General features: G+C 30.4%; 1 protein-coding gene across 1 annotated transcript; it reads left to right on the forward strand.

The window, feature by feature from the left end:
* Nucleotides 1–5,036: 5,036 nt before the first annotated feature.
* LOC100793654 (mitogen-activated protein kinase kinase kinase 5) lies at nt 5,037–21,884 on the forward strand. Its single transcript, XM_014761787.2, has 13 exons — nt 5,037–5,155; nt 11,790–11,984; nt 16,945–17,406; nt 18,056–18,610; nt 18,716–18,803; nt 19,187–19,249; nt 19,355–19,518; nt 19,692–19,767; nt 20,257–20,316; nt 20,394–20,519; nt 21,046–21,255; nt 21,343–21,437; nt 21,806–21,884. The coding sequence occupies exons 1-13, from the start codon at nt 5,037–5,039 to the stop codon at nt 21,882–21,884; spliced, it is 2,292 nt and encodes a 763-aa protein (XP_014617273.2).
* Nucleotides 21,885–22,610: the final 726 nt, after the last annotated feature.

A 22,610-nucleotide genomic window follows, 5' to 3' on the forward strand; every position in this document is an offset into this window, starting at 1 on the left:
TGACTTACTGACTACTGCGCACATGCTGCACAGTCGTTTTGATTGACCTCTTAGCAGCTTTTGGTATTTTCACTCATTCCTGAAGTGACTAAACCTTAAGCTTCCTCCCCCGCGAATAACTGTTCTGTTCCAACGCATTCCCCTCCCAACTCAGCCGTCACCGCTCAGCTTTTTTCCACTCTCACCATATTCCCTACCACCCCAAAACATTACAAGTAGGGCATCAATTTAGTTCTTTTTTCATCAAAAAAATAATCAAACTTATAATCTTTCTCTCTCTCTCTTTTTTATCACAAGTAAATCTTCTAATTCCTGCGTCAACTTAAATTTAATATCACTTTAATATAAGTATTGAGCATATTAAATATGGCATGCAGTACTCCTAATTATATTTGCTTTATTGCCCCTTCCAAGCAACTTTTTTCACGTACTACTGCGACCATGTGCTCGTGCGTAGGAGTGTATTAGAAATGTTAGGTTTACATAACATAACCCATACTCCATTTTATTCTGAAACTTTGATTGTTCTTGCCGTGCCAATGATCCGGCTTTTGATTATGTGGTCCAAGACACACTAATTAATGTCAATAAATATGGTAACTTTTTTTAAAAAAATTGTACGTACAGTAATTCGCAAACTTTTGGTCGAATCAGCACACCACCAATATTCTTGAATGCAATTTTAATTACGCTTAATTCGTTAATTTTATCAGTGAAACTTTATTATTTTTAAAATTGTACCACCCAAATTTTATTTCCACTAATTTTATCATTCAAAATTTCAATTTTTGTGTATTTTATTATCATTGTTGTATCCAAAGTTATGAAACTCGAGAATTTACACACAAATTTGCGGGAGTTCCATAAATTCAACTCGTAGACTCGTAAAAGTCTACTTCATATAAAAATAATAACAAAATATCTATAAATAACATATTAATTAAATACTTCAACAATATAATAAAATAAAACAGTAAATTAGAAAGTTCAGAATATTCAAATAATAATCAAGTCTAGTAATAATACATTACTATTAGGCAATAACTTGTAGAAGTTATAATTATGATAGATTATTCTCATCCAGAGTTTGATGTTATTAGAGAACAATGATTTGATATTATTAAAGGTGAGAATTTTGTATTTGAAAATAATACGTTAAATGAAGATATGTTGAATGCTAAACAGATAGAAAACAATAAAAAATGACTTAAATTTTGGTCTAATTTTTTTAACTTGCTAGTTTATAGAGTTTACCGAGAGTCTGCTAAAAAAACTTACTTAAGAGTTAACTCGCAGGGTACAAGTGAACTCATAAACTCATAAGAATTAACGAGTTAACTCGAGAGTTTGATAACCATGTTGTATCACAAAAAAATTAATGATAAAACAAAATGATATCATTTTGTTACGACTATGATGATAAAATGTATAAAAATTAAAAACTTAGATGATAATTTTGCAAAATATTAAAAGTTGAATGATAAAATTTACAAAATAATGAAAGTTTGATGATAAATTTGCAATTAAGCCTTTTAGTTATAGATGTGTAGTTTATAATTTTAACAAATGTTAATCAATGTCCTTAAGACATTAATTAAGTAACTTAAAGAAGAAAGATTTTTATTGGAATGCACAAAATTACATTGTATATGACTTTTCTTACGTTGGCTTATGATTTATATAATAAATATTTGTTTCTTTTAGCTCCTTAACTAATGCTCTAAGGAAATTGGTTAGTAAATAACCTATAATTTTAATTGTAATTTGTGTTTTCATTTATCTATAACAAAGACAAATATTAAATTAATAATAACTCACACATCATATTCAATTTAGTGTACAACTAGATTCTCTTAATTTGGTTTGTATTTGTGGGAATTGAGTTACATTAATGAATAATTATAGGAGATTTTTTTTATCTGATAATAAAAAGAATAAACATTGAATGTTAAGAACATATGAGTGGTAAAGTTAAAATGAATAAATCATGAAAGTTTGTAAAAAGAAGCATGTTAATAAGCATAAAATTATTGAAAAGTGGAATGCTACCACACTTTTTCTTACATATCCTTTCTAATTAACGCTCTATATATGATTAGATAAAATTTATTGGAAATTATCAATTGGATCACACTTTATATTCAATGACTTTATCTCTTGATTTAGAAATAAAACCTATCAAAATTTATGATTTTTAACAAATTTTAGTCCATCATAAAGAGAGTGTAAAAGATAATAACACTAGGATTCTTAAACTACAAAACACAAAAGAAAAAGATGAAATATGTTGATAGGTTATCTTTTCATCTTAGTCCTATGAAATATTCTCAAAGACAAACTATGTAGTATTTATTAATTCTTTTTTTGTCCGTGTGTGAAAAATTATAAGTATTCTTTAACTCATTGATCTAAAGAAATTTTTCTCATAAACAAAATTGAACATATATTATCTTATTAAATAGATTGTTCTCCCACATTAAACACAACAAGATCTTATATAATTATGTCAATACTAAGGATTTGCTAATTGTTCATTTAAAAGCCAAAAAACTAATTACTTCAAGTGATTTTTGCACCAAATTAACCTTCGTACAAAATGATAGTTGTATTTTAAAAAGTCAGTGTGTTTTACACGCACGCGAAGCGTCTCACGTGGGAAGAAAAAAAATTTAACAGTATAATTAAAATTAATCATTAAAACTAAGATTAACTAAAATGATCCATGTAGAGTTTTATAACTCTTCTCACCTTACACTCTCGCTATCCGTATAACACATGTTTATAGTCGTACATATGGTACAACTCTAATTATATTATAAGAAGATTATGCGTAAGCTAATATAATGCAGTAAATCACACTTCAACACCATGCAAGCTTGCGTTCCGTGTCTATTCATATGCAACTTGCATTACTTAAATTACATTTTGTTTCGTATACCCCCACTAGTTCAAAGTTCAAACTATTCATTGTTTAAGATAACGTACACATAAAGAATATTAATAGCACACATTTGAAGAAAATCACTATAATAAAATAATTTGGATAACAAGTTTTTATTTTGAAACCCATAAACCTATTACCCTATTGCAAATCAACACATCATGGATAACAAATTTGATGCGACATTTTACTTTTTAATTATTAGTTATATATTTATTATATTTATTTATTATTCATTTTTTATAAAATAATAATTTTTAATCTTTTGGACCTGATAGCTCTATTGCAAATCAGTACATCATTGATGGAGTTTGTTTATATATTTTGAGATGAATAGAAAGATGTGCAAATTGCCAAATTCATCAACGCAGCTAAAACTAAAATGTTTTAATTAGTTTAAGTAATAGATTTAGTCCAACTTGACTCAAAACTAACTCGTGTACACTTGTAAAGGTATTAAATGTTTTTACACGAGTGCCTTTGAAAAAAATATAATTACTAATTTTTTTATATATATGATAGTAGTATTATTACTAAGTTATCTTAACTTGGCGAGAAAGGAGCCTTTATTTTCTCTTTAGCTTTCCCAGACTTGAAGTTTCAATTCTTCAATCTGGTTATACGTCAGAGCCTGCGAGATCCCATATAATGGTGATATCATGCCACGTGCAAGTTACTTTATAATACCCCTTCTTGCACCTACCCATGTAATATACTACTAGTACTATGACTATGAATATGATATCAAAATTCATTGTCTTAACGCATATAATGAGTGCAAATGCAATAGTAACACAATTTATGATCGATTATGCATTGAAATTCACGCGTAGAGAAAATGACAATGCCATTCCTATAATTTGAAAACCAACATTACCTTCTTCAGCTTTCCCTCGTAAATAGGAATACATAACACTTCCTAATCCTGTGAATTGTGATCCACTGGTCGTTTTTGCAGTACTTGTATCATAAGGTTTTCGATCAATAGGTGATTTTCCGCTGGTTTGATATAATTATTTATTTATTTCATCCCATTTCTGTTCACTGTATCACTTTTAAAGAAATTTTTGTTTTAATTTTTTCCGTTATTTAAAATGTAAAATATCATTAAATATTAATTTTCAATTATATATTTACTGTAGATCGAGATGTAACCGATTATAAAATATTAACTTAGTAAATAAAAATATATAATTTACTAGAAAATTAGAAATAATTTTAATAGAAACAAGGAGATTTATTATTCTTCTTAATTTATATCCATTTTAAAAAATAATTTAGGATTACTCTTTGGTTGCAGGACTAATATATACGAAGTTTATTTAATAGCAAAATATTTAAAACAATGTTATTACAATTTTTCTAAAGCAGGTATAAAAATAAGCTATTTTATGCCATTTATCAATTTTTTTATAAAAGCTACAAAATAAAATATATTTTGTTTTAAAAAATTATACATTGATTATTTTTATTATATTATTGGTATGAAATATTGATTAACTTTATTGGGTGAACTTCTCAATTACAATTTTTTCTTTGAATTATATTTTTTTATTTGAATTGGAGACTGTTTAAAAATTATAAGTTCAATTTCAGTCAAACTAATGATATGTTAGTCTATATATTAATTACTTAAGTACTTATCACAAAAAAATAGATATAAAAATCGTTAAAAATATTTAAGTGCATTGTGACAATATTACTCTCATCCACAATTGCTGTTTTCTTTTACTACCATGTAATAATTAATTAATTTTTCATGGTGAAATTTAAATACTAATAAACAACTGCTTCAATTTTTAATGATATAACCATGATTGTATATATGAATAAAATTGATTTTTGAGTGTTAGAAAACACTATAAATGGATGTATCAAAGGAGCAATTAAAAGGTGACATAGTTTAAGAAAAAGGGGTAGAAGAAATTAACCGACAACATATATTCTTGATTGTATTGTCCATTTTCAAGTAATCGTACATTTTTAACGGGGGATAAGGCCATGGTGATCTTGCTTAATTATACATTTTGTAAGATAATAAATAAAGATATGTAAAAAGGAAAGGATCCCAGGGGGGCAAAAGGGTGGGAGAATGATGGTGGTGAGAGTCACAGTGACTACAGCAGGAGCAGGAGCAGGAGCAGAGCATCAGGGTGGTGCAGTGACTCAGTGTGTTGGTGAACAATTGCGTACAGAGGGACTCTTCTCATTAATGTATTCCCTCTGCCTCTCTCAGGTACATTTTTTGTTTTTTTGGTTCATACTCACTTCGGATCATTGTCTTTTCATCTTTTCCTTTCGTCCTTCCTCTCTGTTCTCTTCTCCCCCTCTCTTAATTTCCTTTTCTCTTACAAAACCCATTAACTATGTTTTATCCACCCCACAATAGTCGCTAATCTCAATCAATGTAACTCTAACATACAATTCAAATGTTAGTGTGTTACTACCTTAAATTCATGCCTACTATTTTTTTTTTATTACATACAGACACTTTGAAATTTATATCCAATTAAAAAATGGCCATTTCAAAATTAATTAAAAAATAGAGATAGAAGTAGAAGAAAATATAGTTATTTGAGTTATCCAATTAATTCAAATTTTAAAATATAAATATAATAAAAAAACCAATTATAATTTATTTAGTTTAAAATTAAAATTAAAAATCAATTAATTTAATCAATCCAAACTTATTTATTTTGAATTATTGGAAGTCATCGTTCAATAACACCCCCACCATTAAGTACTATAATTAATCAGCTACATCCCGGAGGCTGTTTCAATCAACATAGGTCACTCCGCGGTATGCACAATTGTATATAGGTCAGTGAAACAAAAGTTAAATATAAGAATTAACAAAGCGAAAAAAGGCTGCAGAAATATAACTTTTTGCGTTAAGTACTGTACAATATTTTTATAAAGAAGCATATATATATATATATATATAACACTATTGATATAATAGAACAGTTACAAGTTTTTTAATATCAATAGTCTAACAATATAAACATCTAAAAAATATAACTATAATTGATATCTCTTAATATTTTTTCTTCTATTTCTTTATTTTTTTCACATTATATTACCTATTATATTATCACTTCTCTCCTATTTTCTTCCCTCTTAATATGTGTAAATTAACATTGAGTATCCATAAATCTTTATTTATTGTAAAGGTTTATTGGTTGGATTGACCAAATAAAAATGATAAGTGATCATGCCTTTTAGGCTTAATATTTGAATAGTCATGCACAAGGACAACTCAATTTGACAATAATGAGAGTTGAGCATGTACAACCAATTAGAATCTTTAGTGGAACTAATCCAAATAATATGAATCTTTAGTGGAACTAATCCAAATAATATGATCAAGTGAGTAAGGCAATTACAACACTCAAGCCAAAACTTATCCCGACATACTACTGTTATTTGTCGATTCAACAACATAATCCAAGAGCAGAAGAGCTTATAGGTCTCGAGTCCATAGTTTGAAGCCAAAGGCATCTCATACCTGTCTCACACATAATTGAGGTGTATGAAGCAACACCCTCTCCTCACATGTGATCGAGGAAGATAAAATACATTAGACTCCATGAAAAAGATGAGAATTGTTACGTACAAGTCAATTAAAGGATACACTTCATAAATAGGTTTGATCCTGTAGACTAGAGTCAGACCAAGTCAATTACACATAATAACAAAGGCTTATTAGGATTGTTTGAGTTCATATCAAGCTTTAGAACTCCCTAACAAGTATGCTCTCCAACATGAATATGTTTGTAACTCGATGATAAAATTAAAGTAATATTTTTTCATGGAAAAAGTATTGGTAAATGGGTATAATGTATTTTTTTTAAGAAGGGTATAATGTAATTATAGTTAGAGGAATGTTATTTTTTTAATAAACGTTTGAGTTTATGTTGAATTATTTAGAAACTTCATTGAAACATTAAATAATGTACTTTTAATTAAATGTTCACATATTTTATACTATGTTAATGAATTGATTTTGGATGTGAAATTCATTGAGTTGAAATAATTTTAGATAATTTTTTTGTGTTAAATAAAAAATTATACTAAATTTTATTACTAACTTACTTTATAATAAAAAAAATCAAATATAAATCACTTTCGTTTCAATTTTTCAAGCAATCACTGAAATACACATTACACCAGTGATCGTTTACTAAAAAGAATACAAAAGATATTACTATTAATTAACCAACCGTACTAAATGAGAAATAAACATGGTTAAAGGAAACGTCAGTTTAAAGTTTTAAATGTCGAGAGTACAAGTTCAATTTAAGTTATTTATTTTCAAGTTAAAAATTTGATCTTCACACTTTTGAGTAATATATATATATATATATATACACACCAAATATATACGTATGTATAAATATACTAATTTGAATATGTTATTAAAATTACTTTATACATACATCTCCATGGTATTCAATATTTCAAAAATACTTCTATTAAAATTAACTTTACCAAATTCTAAACTAAACATATAATTAACAATTTTTCATGCATTTAAATCATATTGTTGAAAACTGACTTTTTACTACTTGCATTGCTTGATGGTCAATGGCCTTAATTAAATGAATCGAATTCGGCTACTGCTAAATCAAATAGGTGTCCAGTTAATTTGCGCTTAACCTGCTTAGCTCAGCGCCAGTTAATAGACTAGCTAGTTCACGGTCAAATAATAAAAAATGGGAAAATTTCCAAAATATTAGAAGGTGGTTGAATTTTTAAAAATGATTAAAAACAGATAAAAAATTGAAAAATATCCAATATTGATATAAGTATAAAAAATATGTATGGATTATTCTAATAGTAAAACCCCAAGCATTAAGCTTTTACTACTAAATTTTGATAAAACATAAATAATAAAAGTATGAAAAATAATTAATATTAAAAAGAATTAATTGCAGACTGACTTGGTGAGCCATTATTAAACTAACCTAACTAACTTATGAGTTAAATAGTAGATGAGGCCAAAAAAACATATACTCACAGCCTAATTTTAACATACTTAGCCTGCCGTTTAAACTTTAACAAATCGCTTTTGGACTAACCCATATACATAACAATATATGTGTTTAGGATCCGTTCGTTTGGATAGAAAAAAAATAAAAATGAAATAAAATGAGACTCACATTTTTATATTTTATTTTAATTTAAAATTTTATTTTTTATTTATTTCATTCTATTTTATTGAATGGACCCTTAAGGTTTATCCAACTAAAATATTTTTTTTTTGTTTTTTTTACGGGAAGACTAAAATATTGATTCCATATATATGATTAGTTATATTATACAGTTACAACTATATTGGTAGTGTATTTAGTTTTTAAGGCTATATTATTTGAAAGTAAACAAATAAATATTTTAAAATAATAAATAATTTATGAAAAGAACATCATCTAAAAATGAGAAGGAAGTAGTAGATGTGATATGTGTGATGACTTTGTTGCATGAGAATTGACAGGTGACCCTGCAGCAACATTCACTCACAGCACTGGGTTTTGTCTCATATGGGTGGAACTCAATTATTTCCCAACCCTCCAAAACTTGAATTCTCCACCTTGTTATTTCCTTTTTCCTAATGCTTTTTGTCGCTGTTGACTTAGAAAATGGGAGGAGAACTGGGGAGTCCATCACGTGCATGGATTTGACATGATGGAATGAATACCAAGGAAACTTTATTGTCATTATTACTATTAAATGGATGACATGAATATTCTGATGCCATCAATAACGTCCCCTGGTCTGGTCTGCTGTGTTGTCTGATTTTACTACCTTTTTGTTCTCTCACCCAACCAATACCCCACTCATTCTCATCCATCCCTTTAACCTATGCCCCGAAAGGGAACCCTAACCTTCTTCTTGTTGGTAACTGAGATTTTACCTTGTTTGAGAGAATCATTTTAATTTCACTGCACCGTCATGTTATTTTCCAATTAATTCCCCCCCAAGCTAACAGCACATCGGTGATTAAACAAAGATTTAAATGTCTTTATCTTTCAAATTTAGGATGAGTATATGCTTTTGTTCTAAAAAATTTAAAACAATCTTTTTAGTCTATATAATTGAGAAAAGTTCGTTTTAATCTCTTTAATTTGTATGAATTAACGTTATTTAAATATCATCTAAGAGAAAAAAATATATATACGTGGGTGGGAGGGTGTTTGTTAATAAGAACATGAAATCAAAATGAGTTATCATATAAGTCACATGCTGTTAATTACTTAAGTGAAGTCTTGAACTGAGAAACTAAAACTATATTTTTTTTTAAATTACAGGAGCTAAAAAATTGATTTAAATTTGGAGTGCTAAAAACAATTTTATCCAAAGTTTAAGCGACTAAAATTATATTTAAATTTTAAATAAATTGTAGTAGATGCTAATGACCTCTTATTTTATGTACCATTTTAATAATTATTTGCAAAAAGTCTTGTGTGAGAGGTTTAGTTAAATTAGTTAAATAAGATGCGTAAGTTACATTGTGTTTGATTTCTACACAATTTTTTTTTATGTATTTTTGTTTCCAAAAAACTATCAATGAACAATATTATTAACATCTTAATTATAAGTTTGCAATCAATTTAGTGTTTTTCTTAAAGCACTCTATTGCATGATCATTGGGGTAAATAGTAATTGAAAGAAAAAGAATACTTCCTCTAGATTTATATATAAACAAAAAAAAATATTAGTTAGACTTAATATAAATAAATCTAATTAATTTTATCTTATTTAATATTATTATTTTTAAAATATCATTTATTTATTTTTATTTTTATTTTTAATAACTTTTTTATTTATGATAACAAGTTTTAATGAAATATATTTTAAAAATAATTTTTTCATTTGAAATTAATGAAATTAAATGATGTGAAGTAATTTTTTTAATGAGTGAAAAATTAATAATTTTTATTTTTAAGTGAGTCTGTCTGAAAGAATTACTACCATTATATAATCATCGAATTACAAGTTGACAAGAGGGACTGGGAGCCTACTCAAATTATAAGGGTAAGCTCACTTTACCAAATACTAGTACCAAACAGTCAGTAAAATTATCACATGAATATAATGATGAGATTTCTTGTAGAGTCAGAACATATTAAACGCCATTTTAGACTTTATGAAAGCATATTTGTCAAACATGTCGTTAGAGTATCGTGAGTTTGGGAAACAACTTCACTAATCATACACGCCAACCAGGAAAGAGAGACTAACCAGACCCAGCAACACGTTTAAAGTCGAACAACAAGTTAACAATATGGAATGCAATTATTGGCTCACAAAGCCCAAATGTTTGATAGAATCTTGACGCTGCTTGCAATCATCTAAAAGTTGTACCTCTATTAAGCGACGACATTTTTTTATGCGCACGGGAATGATCGTTAAATTTAAGCTTTCCAATAAAGTTCAATCCTACTAATAAGGGAGAAAGTTGTGGCAACATTTGAGTCATATTGGAGAGTTCATTATTTTATGCAATTACAAGTAGCCTTTTGGAAAGGCAGGAAGATTTCACATTGTAAGTTACAGATTTTTTTATATATATATATTTCAGTTCATTTAAAATCAACATACCGTAGTTTCTGCAATATTGTTATTGAATAAATATTTACCACGTAAGTATTTATATATGTTTTATAATAAAAATAAAATGATTATTTATTGTTCAAATTGGATTTGACCAAACCTTTTCAGGATGGTAATCCTATGTGAGCTTCTCCACTTATGTGGTGGATTTTATTTGGAAAGATATTCTAACGCTCAAGTTAACAAAGTAAAAATATACAAGTATCAGATTATAGGTTTCATTAAGAGTTAATTTATCTAAACCAAATAAGTATGATGATTTCCTTTTATATAGGTGAAATTGAATGATAAGATCTCAATTATTTTTCTAAGATAATGTAACATAGGAGCATATATAATTTTATCTTATCTTTATTCTAATAATAGATAATATTTGTTTTTAGGGGATATCTCTATCTTTCTCATAGAAGATGGAATTTTCTTTTTTCTTTAATTAAATCCACTCAAATTTTATGAATCCGAGTAACCTACTCATCCTTCCAAGTGCGAAAGTATGCCAAGTCTGAAGCTAACGGTACATGTATGAGCTTTTATGTATAAGAAGTAAATTTAGGTCCTCAACTCTGACTAAGCTATCATCCAGTCAAGTTCGAGTGTTAATTATTTGTTTGGTAATAGTTGAACCTGAGAGGGATGTTCTCTTTGGCAAAGTTTTTAACTTAGTCACAAAGGGATTTAAATAGTTAGGTAGGGCCGAGTCCAAATGGTTAAGGATTTGAAGTAACATCTTATCAGTTGTTACATTTGTTGAGATACATTTAATGTTTTCCCACTTTTTCAAGAAAGGCGCAATGATTGTGTCCTTTGAATTTTGAAGCATCATTGGGATTCCCAAGGGTCACATCTATCCCCAGTTGTTGATCTATCTCCTTGAGGAAGGATTTGACGGTTCAAATGGATGCGTCCTATTAGCCACCCGAAGCTTCCAGAAGACTATAAAAGGGTTGAGAAACGTTTTCTTCTCCCACTCCTTTGCTTATGTGTTTTCTTCTCCGGCCAAATTCCTTATTCCCAGTATCTTTTTGTTAGTTACCCTTTTGCCTCCCAAGTACACATTTTCAACCTTTTATCTTAATTATGTCTTATTTCGGGGAGGGTTATGTACGCTCTAACAGGGCTGAATACTAATGCTAGAGGTTCGCCTTACTAGTGAAAGTTAAAACGATGATCCTTCTCACCATCACGACGGTTTTAATGTCATTCGTGACCATAAATCTAGTATCCCCATTGGTAGCGTCGTCCTAGTTGGTGGTGGTGTTCCTCTAATTGCTAGTGCTACGACCCTTGCTAGTGGTGCCAATGCTTCTAAGGGAAGACCTCACACTGGAGTTGACTCACTTCACAGGGAGGACGAGGCCAAGTCTACTCTGCCTGTTCCTCTTCTTAATGTTATTGACCTACACTTGAAGGCTATGTTGTCCAAGTCTTGGTTTGTCGTTCATTTATTCCTCCTACTCCTCCTAAAAAACCTAGTAAGGTAAATTATGAGTTGCCTTCTATAACCCTTCTGGACTACTCTTGAGTTCACGAGGAAGTCATATTCTATGAAAGTAGTTTCTTAACTTATGAGTCTATTACTTACTTACTTGAAATAGTCGAGTTCTATCACATTAGTGGACCAGATATGGTGGTCATTGAATCTTGTCTTGTCAATGAGTGTGCCTTTATGCGTGCATATTTGACCGAGATTCACTTTATGTATATGTACTATACTTTATTCTCGAACCTACATCTAACTATCCATTTTGATAAGTTTGGCATATATGTTTTTGAGAACTTAATGTCACCCCTACCTAGTTACATCCAAATGTTTGGGAAGCCATGTGTGCTTTTAGAGTTTTATGTGACAAATTCTTTAATACTCCTACCGTTTGCAAATTCCCTTATCACTATAAAGTTAAGATAAACAAATGGGGGGGGGGGGGGGGGGGGTTGGGTTTCTCTTACCAATATTCCCAGATGGGCAGCCCATATACTACCTTTTATAAAAAATTTAAAGCTAATTTCTTTCAAGTTTGTCCTAGTGCCCAAGCTACACTAGTAGGGAAAATACTTTTTATGACACATCAACAACGACGGTTTCAAGAAACCGTCATTAAAGTCAACGCGGTAACACCCTTGTAATTAGGTTTATTGACAATCAAGACAGTTTTCAAATAATCATCGTTGGAATAAAAGTTGGTTTACCGGAAGCATGATGATTTCCTTTTATAGATGTGAAATTGGATGATAAGATCTCAATTATTTTTCTAAGATAATGTGAAGAACGAAAAAAAAAATATGATTTTATCTTATTTTTCCTTTAATTATAAATGACATATTTTTTGGGGATATCTCTATTTATATGTTGGTAGAAGATAGAGTTTTCTTCTTTTCTTAATTAAATTCACTTAGATTCTATGAATCTGAGTAATCTACTTGGTCGGCCACCAAATACAAAGGCTTGTTGAATCCAAATAGTACATTTATATATAAGTTATAAGTTGTTTTCATAATCTATTTTACAAAGCTTGCTATAATATTAGTTAAAAAATAGTTTATGAAATTTATCACAAATTATTTTTATAAAATAATCATACAAACATTCATGTCATAAGATAAAATACTTACAAATAAATCTCAAACATATATAATTTTGTCTTTATAATTAATAATTTATGCTATTGATTTATGAAAGTTTGTGTATATGTAACCTAACTTAATCTTAAATTCATCAATTACAACTATATTTGATAAGACATTTCAGTTAATTTTTAATTTTTTTCACTAGCTAAAAAATTTGTTTGACTATTTAGAAAACAAGTTTTGTTTAATAGTTTCTAACATTTTTTCAAACTATTTGAAGTAACATTTTTTAAAACCTTAGATTTGAAATTCTAACTTTTTATATTTTTTTTCATTTTTATACTTAATATATTTATCCAATTTTCTAGTTACCATTTTTTAAGAAATCATAATTTTATTATTTGTCAATCATTTTATCTTTTTCAACTACTTCAAGAACTAATTTTATTGAATACTAATAATTTAGTAAGTTAATTTTACAGCTTGTAGCTATTAACTAATCTTTAGTTACTTTTTAAACTTCCAACCAACTTTTTAAGTAATTTTATGGAATATAGCCTACATAGTAACTCAAGATCTTTTTGGATAACTTATCTAAAAAGTAATTATATACAGGAGAAGACTACAAGAAAAAAGAAAAGCTTCTCGCATAATAAATTAGCATACGACGTGAATCCATAATAAGAAACATATGACGTGAAGAGTTGTGGGTCTCTTCTATGTTCTTGTTTCTTCTAATGTTTCATTTTCCCGCTATAAATAGTGTATGGCACACATGATAACAGAAGAAAGGCTAAAAACTGTTTATAGACATTAATTCTAGGCACTATAAAAAATGGTTTTTATGAACAATCATTACCACAGTAAATAATGACCATCCAAGGCCTAGTCGTTCAAATCCAAAAATGTATGGACCACTATTATTGAGGTCTTATGCAATTTTAATGCAAAAAACCAGTTACGCGTACGGTGCAGTTAACAAGTAGTTTAAACTTATAAATTAATACAGTACTAACTATACAATAATTCAGAAGCCAAGTTCTCATTATATATACATCAATCAAACATGAGTATTTATTTGCATTTGTCTTTACACTGTAGTACGTCTTTACAGCTTTGTTTATGACTTTACCGCATTTCATTTTATACCTTTCATTTTCATATTTTACGCCTTTACTTTTTGCTCTATCCATACTTTCACCTAATTTAGTCGATTAGGGAGTTGCTTAAAAACCTACAATTAATAAAATAACCCCTTCCTAATTAACAAGAATTTATAATGTTTTACAGTCAAATGATTTGTTTAACTACTTAACTGATACGCTAATAAAATTAAAAAAAAAACATTTAACCTGCAAGAATTTTTTGTCAGTGCTAATTTATTCTTCAACAAATTTGGGTGTGTTTTTCAAATTAAAACAATTTAAGTAATTGACACAGTGTATAACTGGTTTTATTTTATACAAACTTTTTATTCATTTTGTATACATGAATTTAAAAAATGATCTTTTAAAATTAAAAAATATAACAAAAATGATTTCAGATCATTTTAGTTGAATTTTAACTCTTGTCTTGTTAAAAACAAGAAAACCTTTCCAACAAAAGCACAAGAAAAAGAAAAACACAACGCATAACGTGGAAAGGTTCGTAGCTAAAAGTTGAAGCATCACCAATGGCCAGAAAGCTATTTGGGTTGAAAAGCAACTGCAAATTAAAAAACAGAAAAGGCATTATTAGCTTATTAGAGTAAAAAGAGCAATCGGGTTTTAAGAGGGTGGGCTTTCACAGTCATTGTCAAAATGATTCCACCCTTCAAAAGTTTAAAAAGTACAAAATAATGCACACATAAGAAGAAGATGTTGTTATTGCACACTAAAAGGAAACTAGACAAGTTACGTACTCTTTTCTTTTTTTTTGGTTAAAAAGAAAAACTACTCTTCCTATTTCTCTGTCTCCCACTTTAGAGGGTCATAAACAAAAGGTCATTATTTCTCTGCAAGCAAAAGATTTTGGAGTTTTCGCATGGCACGCACGGTAGCGTGTGCGGCGGGTGGTACGAAATAAATAATAGGCATCACCATTAGTGAGGATCCCACTTTTTTTTTAATGCATACAGATAAACTGTAGTTCTTACGTAAACCTAAGTTTTGAAATCAAGCTTTTGTTTTTTTTTAAATGTTAATTAATATCATAAGAACACTAATTAAAGAACCAAAGTAAGAATATTTTTATTAGGAGACGAAAAATTATACGGTTCATAATTTATTTTTATGCTCTTATGATTTACATAATAAATATTTTTTAAAATTTCTTAATTAATGCTCTATGGATATAGGTTAGTAAGATCTTGTTGTTCTTTTCTGTCATTATTGCTCGTTTGTCAATAAAACAACAGATAAAACTACTCAAAGTCAAAGGAAATGTTATGTGAAACCGGGCGTTACTCTAGGTCCAAGTGAGGCCCAGTTTGAAAGGCTAAAAAAGAATGGCCTGGAAAATTGCGATAGTTCAAGGCCCTGGAGCCTTAAGCCCAAAGTTTCTATTTATTGGGTAGCAGCTGATATTATAATAAATCATAGGAAGGCCTCCTTACCACACGATACAAGAGAGTACAGTGGTAAATTCCTTTGCCTTTTGATTGACGTAGAAGGGTTTCTTCCCGATTTGTATCCGGATTAAGTGAAATATTGATTGATCATCATTTATCATGTCGTATTATAATGACTAGGGAAACAACACTCCCTGCTTAACTAACTGCTTTTCCATTAGATAATAGAAATAACCAGATGATTTGTAAAGATAATTATAAGAATAAAATAATAACTTATTATGAATGTAGTTATAGAAATAAAATATGTACAATAATGTGTACGCTGAAATATCCAATTTCAACGTATATATAGTTATAGATATTTAAAATAACTCATTTATATTTATATATTTTGAAAGGAACTGAGTATATTATTTATCTCAAAACAATGTAATGCACTTAGGGATATCACCGAAGTGATGGGTACAAGGACTACCCGCAAAAGAATAAGCCCCTCTAGCCCATTTGTATTTATTATTTATGCCTATATACGTACTATTACTTGAGAAACTTTACTTCAGACGGTTTTGTTTGGTTTAAATGGATTAAAAGTTTCAGATAAATGATAAAAGTTATGTTTAAGAAGGTTTTTCGTTATTTTTCTTCCCTGTTCCATGAATGTATAGATTTTGTTTCCTATAGTTCAGTTACTCTTTATTTGTCATGATTAACCGCAAAGTTAACATATAATTAGAAAGTTTGTTTAGAGTTGAAAATTGGTAGGTTAATTGATTGGAATAAAAGTATTTTATAAATCTTACTACTAGATGATATATATATAAAATTTCATGGTATTATTTGTCATATATATAAGTTTCATTCTCTCCTTTGTTTTTTGTTCCAAAAATGGGGTGTAAGATTTTTGGTTTTAAGATGCATGATGAAAAAAGAGGATAGAGGAGGGAAAGGTTTAAATGGGAGAGGGTGGGAATGTTAATGTTATGTTAAGAGTTAGAATCTTGTCATGACGGCTCAGCATTATTGAGAGAAAAGGTAGGAAGGGTTGCACGTACATCTGTCGGCACCCGGATTTGGCGTTGTAAAACCGCATCCTTGTTTGTCTGCAGAAGCATGGGCTCATAACAGATTCAAGAATAATAATACACGAGAAAGACAAATCTATGCATGATGATCTAATTTCTTATTTCCCTCTCCTCTGTTCCTTTCTCTGCATGCATACACAGCCACAGCATTTATTACTAACAACAATGACTATCATATACGCACAATGAAGCATTGTAGTTATATCCACCGCCATGCGTTGGTTCCCCACCCTCATCTTCTCCCATTCTCATTCTCATTCTAATTCACCATCATCAACATCATCATCGTTGTCGTCGTCGTCATCATCATCCTTATCTTCTTCGGCGACTCTAAAGTCTTCCCCTTCTACGTCCTCCGCCTCCGACCCCACCAGGAAGAACAGCGGCTCGGCCTGGTTCTTCGGCAGCGGGAAAAGGTCGACGTGGAAGCGCTCCAAGAAGCTAACCCACGTCGCCGTCTTAGACTCCCTTGTGGTGCCCCCCTTGTCTCGCTCCTCCAGCACCTTCGATCGTTCCTCCACCTCCTGCGTTCAGCCTCAGCCGTTGCCCTTGCCCAGAGACGCTGATTACCGTTCGCCCTCGCCTAAAGATGCCGCCGACAGACCTGACGCCGCCGTCGATGTCACCCTCACCCCTGGTTTTCGAATGCGCAGGTAATTTACATAACTTGATTCCCATGTTACTCATTTCATTTGGTGCATGCAGGGTTTCCGTTTCATTATGCAGTAGGTTATTAAAATAAATTTTGATTATTTAATATTTAAATGTTTATTAATTAATTGTGCTTGTGCGCAATGTAATTATCCAGGTATGTAGTCAAGTTACTTTATTTCTCTATCCTTTCAACCAATTGATCAATTATTAGGGGGGGAAATTGGTGTATAAGAAGATGAAGAAATAAAAGAGAGAAATACATATTAAAAACAAGTAGAGAAAAAAAAAAGAAAAGTTAAAAATGTCAAATAAATATTTCTAATACAGAGTTATTTATGAATATTAGAATTGGTGCGGGAAAGTTAGGTAACTTTACAAGGTTTGAAGTTGTAATTTTTTTTTGTTTATAACCTGATAAAAATATCTACTAATTTTATTAATAATGAATGTTGGTTAAAAGATTTAATTAAATATTTTTATCCTTTTGATTTGCAAGACTTTTATAGTCATGTTTAAGAGAACCGAGTCCATACCTCTTGCACGAATGCTTTGCTGATATTAATGTTATTGCTAAGTATTTGGAACAATGGAAAGTCGAAAAAAGTGGTTGGTCTTTAAGAATTCTGATGTCTGGGTTTGTGTGTACAGTGTTTTTGCGAGGCAAGAAACAAGGTCAGCAGGGGTGGTGGCTGAGCAAGAGAGGAGTGAAGGAGATAAGTTTTGGTTGAGCGTCCCTCCAAGAAGTGCTCCAACGAGTCCTTTGGGCAGTCCCAGCAACAAAAACGATGATGATTTGGTTCCATACTATTACGTCTCACCCAAAGGAAACCAGTTCTGGTCTGCACCAGAGATGCCCACATTTGACTCTTCCCACCCACCTCCCGCCTTCTTTGATTTATCCGCATTACACACCGATAACATTCCTTCTCCCCACCAAAGCCCAACTAGGCTTTCTTCCTTATCCATTCCTCCCAAGTTATCCCTTGACACCTCTATAGCACGTCGTGAAACCACTGCTCCTCTCGCTGTTCACCCCTTACCCTTGCCTCCTTGGGCTGGGCCTGGGCCCCCCTTGCTTTCACCATCTTCTACCTTTTCCCCACCTGTGGCTAAGACTGAATCCTTGCCCATGAAAAACCAGTGGCAAAAAGGAAAACTTCTTGGTCGTGGTACTTTTGGAACTGTTTATGTTGCCACCAACAGGTATATCTGTGGTTCTAGTGCTACATTTTTCATAAGCATTATTTTAAGCTCTTCCATTCTCTCTTTCTTCGAAGCTCGTCTAAAACATATTGTTGTTCCTCATAGAAAAACTGGAGCATTGTGTGCAATGAAGGAAGCAGAAATATTTTCTGATGATCCAAAGTCTGCAGAGTGCATAAAGCAGTTAGAGCAGGTTATTCATCTCATTAGTTAATACTCCCTTCATTCTAGATGATATGACCTGTAAGAGAATAAAAATAAAAATTATTTTAAAATAATTGTTATTTTATAAAATTAATATTACATTAAAACTACCCTTAATCAATATTTAAGAAGAATAGTGTATAAAAAAGATAAATCAATATAGTAAAAAGTTATTTAATATTTTCTATGAAATTTAAAAAATTAATTATATTTCTTAATACTTATATCGAAACCTTAATCAGATGAAGTATATAAACTGTTTATTTATTAACAATTTTCCTTTTTATAATGTTTTATTTATCCAAAATCATTTTCCTTTTTCTAGTTCACTTTCTTTATATATCCTGATTACCCAATTTCTGCCTTTTTCAGGAAATTAAAGTTCTTAGCCATCTGCAACATCCAAACATCGTGCAGTATTATGGTAGCGAAATAGTAAGGAAGAATTCCTATTCATGATTAGTTGTCTAAGATTAACCATTATCTATAGAACTGCCCACAAATTAACCTTCTAATATCTTTGGGTTGTGTTTTGACTAGGTAGAAGACAGGTTTTATATTTATTTGGAATATGTCCATCCCGGTTCAATGAATAAATACGTTCGTGAACATTGTGGTGCAATAACAGAATGTGTTGTTCGGAATTTCACGCGCCACATTCTTTCGGGCTTGGCTTACTTGCATAGCAAAAAAACAATTCATAGGTACTGGTCACCTGCATGAGATCCGTGTCTAACTAGTATAAGAAATCTCTACCAGATATTTGCGTTACCATTATAAAAATTACTAGTTCCTTTTTTTTTCTTTCAGAAATTACTAATTCAATTTGGAATTAGAACATCTGATGTATATATTTTCTTTTGTTGTATGTGTGTAGGGACATCAAAGGAGCTAACTTGCTTGTTGATTCTGCTGGTGTTGTTAAGCTTGCTGACTTTGGGATGGCCAAGCACGTGAGTTGTAAAATTCCCCTTCTATTATATACTTGTTCTTGTCTCTATTCATATCCCGAAAGAGAATGCTTCTCTCGTTGTACCATTATTTTGGATTTCCAAGTATGATATGATTATCTTTACACTGTTAAAACATTCCGGTGGGTATTTGCATTACAAAATGCAATCATTAAGATAAAAGGACCAAATTTATTGTTTTGGAAATTTCTTATCTTGAATTTTTATTACCCATTACAGCCATTGGAGTATATCGGGTACATCTTCTAATTTCCTTGGCTGAATATGTATCTTGTGCTTTAATGCTTACCTGTAAATTTGTGACATGTAGAAAAGTGGTGTGTCTCCAAGTTCTGTATGTTATTTAATTTGAATTTTTTATGACATATATCTATGGTTTCTTTTGAAATTTACTTGTTGGTTTCACGAATACCATTGCTAACTAGTAGCTTTTGTGCCCTAATAATACTTTTTGGATGTCTATGTCCACAGCTAACTGGACATGTTGCAGATCTTTCTTTAAAGGGAAGTCCATATTGGATGGCTCCAGAGGTATATACTAAGTTTATAACTCTATATTACTCCACGATGTCTCATGCGTTCTCTATTGACACTTATTTCTCACACAGCTTTTTCAAGCGGGTGTGCAAAAAGATAACAGCTCTGACCTAGCTTTTGCTGTTGATATTTGGAGTTTGGGTTGTACAATTATTGAAATGTTCACCGGGAAGCCTCCTTGGAGTGAGTACGAAGGAGTAAGTACCTTCAAAAAACATTTCTTGTCTTTTTATCAATTTGCTATTCAGGGCACTTCAGCACCGTGTAACATAATTACACTCTCTTCTGTTGTTGGTTAAAATTCATGTGAATCCCACTAGTTTAAAAGGAGATGCACCAAATCAGAAATGAACCTCATTTAGTGAGACCTACATCAATTTTACCAAATAAAAGAGTGTGTCAAAAAAGCGTTGCAGAATATAGTGTTATCATTTCCTTCTCAATATTGGTATAAGAACCCCAATATTCATTAAAAGAATATTATTGATTGTTTCAATAACTTCGTATCTCATGTTTATATGAACTTAAGTGAGATGCTGAAGTTTTTTAATGGATTATAATGTATCAACTTTTTCCATTGTTAAAGTTTGGTTTAACAACCGGCTTAAAGCATATTTATACTATTTTTCTTTTGTTGCAGCTTGTGGATTCAGTATAGAGGCTATATGTATACGTTTCCAATTCATTTTTTAACCGGAGGTAAATTCTCATCTAATTATGCAGGCCGCAGCTATGTTTAAGGTAATGAAGGATACTCCTCCTATTCCAGAAACATTGTCGGCAGAGGGTAAAGATTTCCTGAGACTTTGCTTTATAAGAAATCCAGCAGAGCGACCAACTGCTTCAATGTTACTACAACATCGATTTCTGAAAAACTTGCAACAACCAGATGTTTCATCTTCCATGCAGCTGTATAATGGAACATCCTTGATGGTAATAATAATATAAATGTTGTGATTCTTTTATATTTGTCATACCATGTGGTGTTTGGTATTAAATTTATCTATCTCATGTTGGCAGGATATCCATAGTCCCAAAGAGTTGTCTGAAAATAAACTTGATCAAATTTCTATTCCCAGTGCACATATTGCTAAAGGAAAATTAGCCACTGAGAGGTGAGAATTTCTCATTACTTCCATAGATTATATCTTCATGAATATTTGAACCAATGAATCGACGATCCATCCTTTTCCTCTGCTAAGATTGGGCATATATCTAACAAAATAAGTTCTATGTGACAGTGGCATTGCAGTGCCCTACTCCTGAAGTACTTCCTAGCTCACTACTCTCTAATTCTAAGCTCGCCTGCAACAGTCTCAATGAGATTTCTTTGTCTTTGTCAAATATGGCAATAGGGAAAAAAATGGTATTTAATTTCAAATGATTGCGCTGGGAGAAGTTCTCACACATTATGCCAATGGCTTTATTAGTTCATACGGACTTTGTTTTAGGTGACTTGCACCTGCACCTGTAGATGTTGAAGGTTCTTTCCCGGGATCAGCATTGATGCCCCTGCAAGTGACAAGCTTGTTCACTGTGGAGTTTACAGCATGAGGATATAGAAGCAGATTTTGTATAATATTAGAGGGATCCAGCAGCCACACGAATCCTGTACAAATAACACCATTGTATTTTGCTTTTTTTAAGAAGATTTCTACATTAAAAAAAACCTAATGAACATAATTATTTTAACAGAAGATACATGTGTTATAAACAAAACAAAAATACCTAACAACATGTGTCATTTCTCACTTCTTTAGTAAATTCCTTTTTGAAGAGTTAAAATTATGAAAAAAATAGGTTTACAAGAAAATTATCTTTTTACATGACAATTTTTTTGTTGTAACAAAAGTTTAGATAAATTACAATAGAACTCAAGACTCAATGAACACCTTACAAACATATTTATATATTACCTATGCATAAGATTTTCACATGGATAAAAAAACAAACTCATGTTCTCGTGAAATAAGTTTATTTTGTATCAACTAGACCAATCATTAGGTTTTCATGCAAACAAAAAATATATAAACTATATTATATTCAATTAGATTATATTGATCCCATGTAAAAAAAAAAACACATATGTACCATGAAAGATTATATTCATCCATATTTTAAAGAAGGTAAGAAATACAAATGGTTTCCTATAAAAAAAGAAAAAGAAATACAAATAGATAAAAAAAATTTGAATAAAACTGAAACTTTCTTTCACATGACAGTGATAATCGATCAATAGGTGTAAACCTTTTTTCGGAACATAATTACTTTTAACACGAAATAAGAAA

The sequence above is a fragment of the Glycine max genome, chromosome 1 (genome assembly GCF_000004515.6).
Source record: "Glycine max cultivar Williams 82 chromosome 1, Glycine_max_v4.0, whole genome shotgun sequence".
Lineage (NCBI taxonomy): Eukaryota > Viridiplantae > Streptophyta > Magnoliopsida > Fabales > Fabaceae > Glycine > Glycine max.

Coding starts and splice junctions, on each gene's coding strand:
- LOC100793654 (XM_014761787.2), top strand. CDS start 5,037: ATGGTGGTGAGAGTCACAGTGACTACAGCAGGAGCAGGAGCAGGAGCA. Junction 17,407..18,055: donor CCTGGTTTTCGAATGCGCAG/GTAATTTACATA, acceptor TTGTGTGTACAG/TGTTTTTGCGAGGCAAGAAA. Junction 19,768..20,256: donor ACTTTGGGATGGCCAAGCAC/GTGAGTTGTAAA, acceptor CTATGTCCACAG/CTAACTGGACATGTTGCAGA.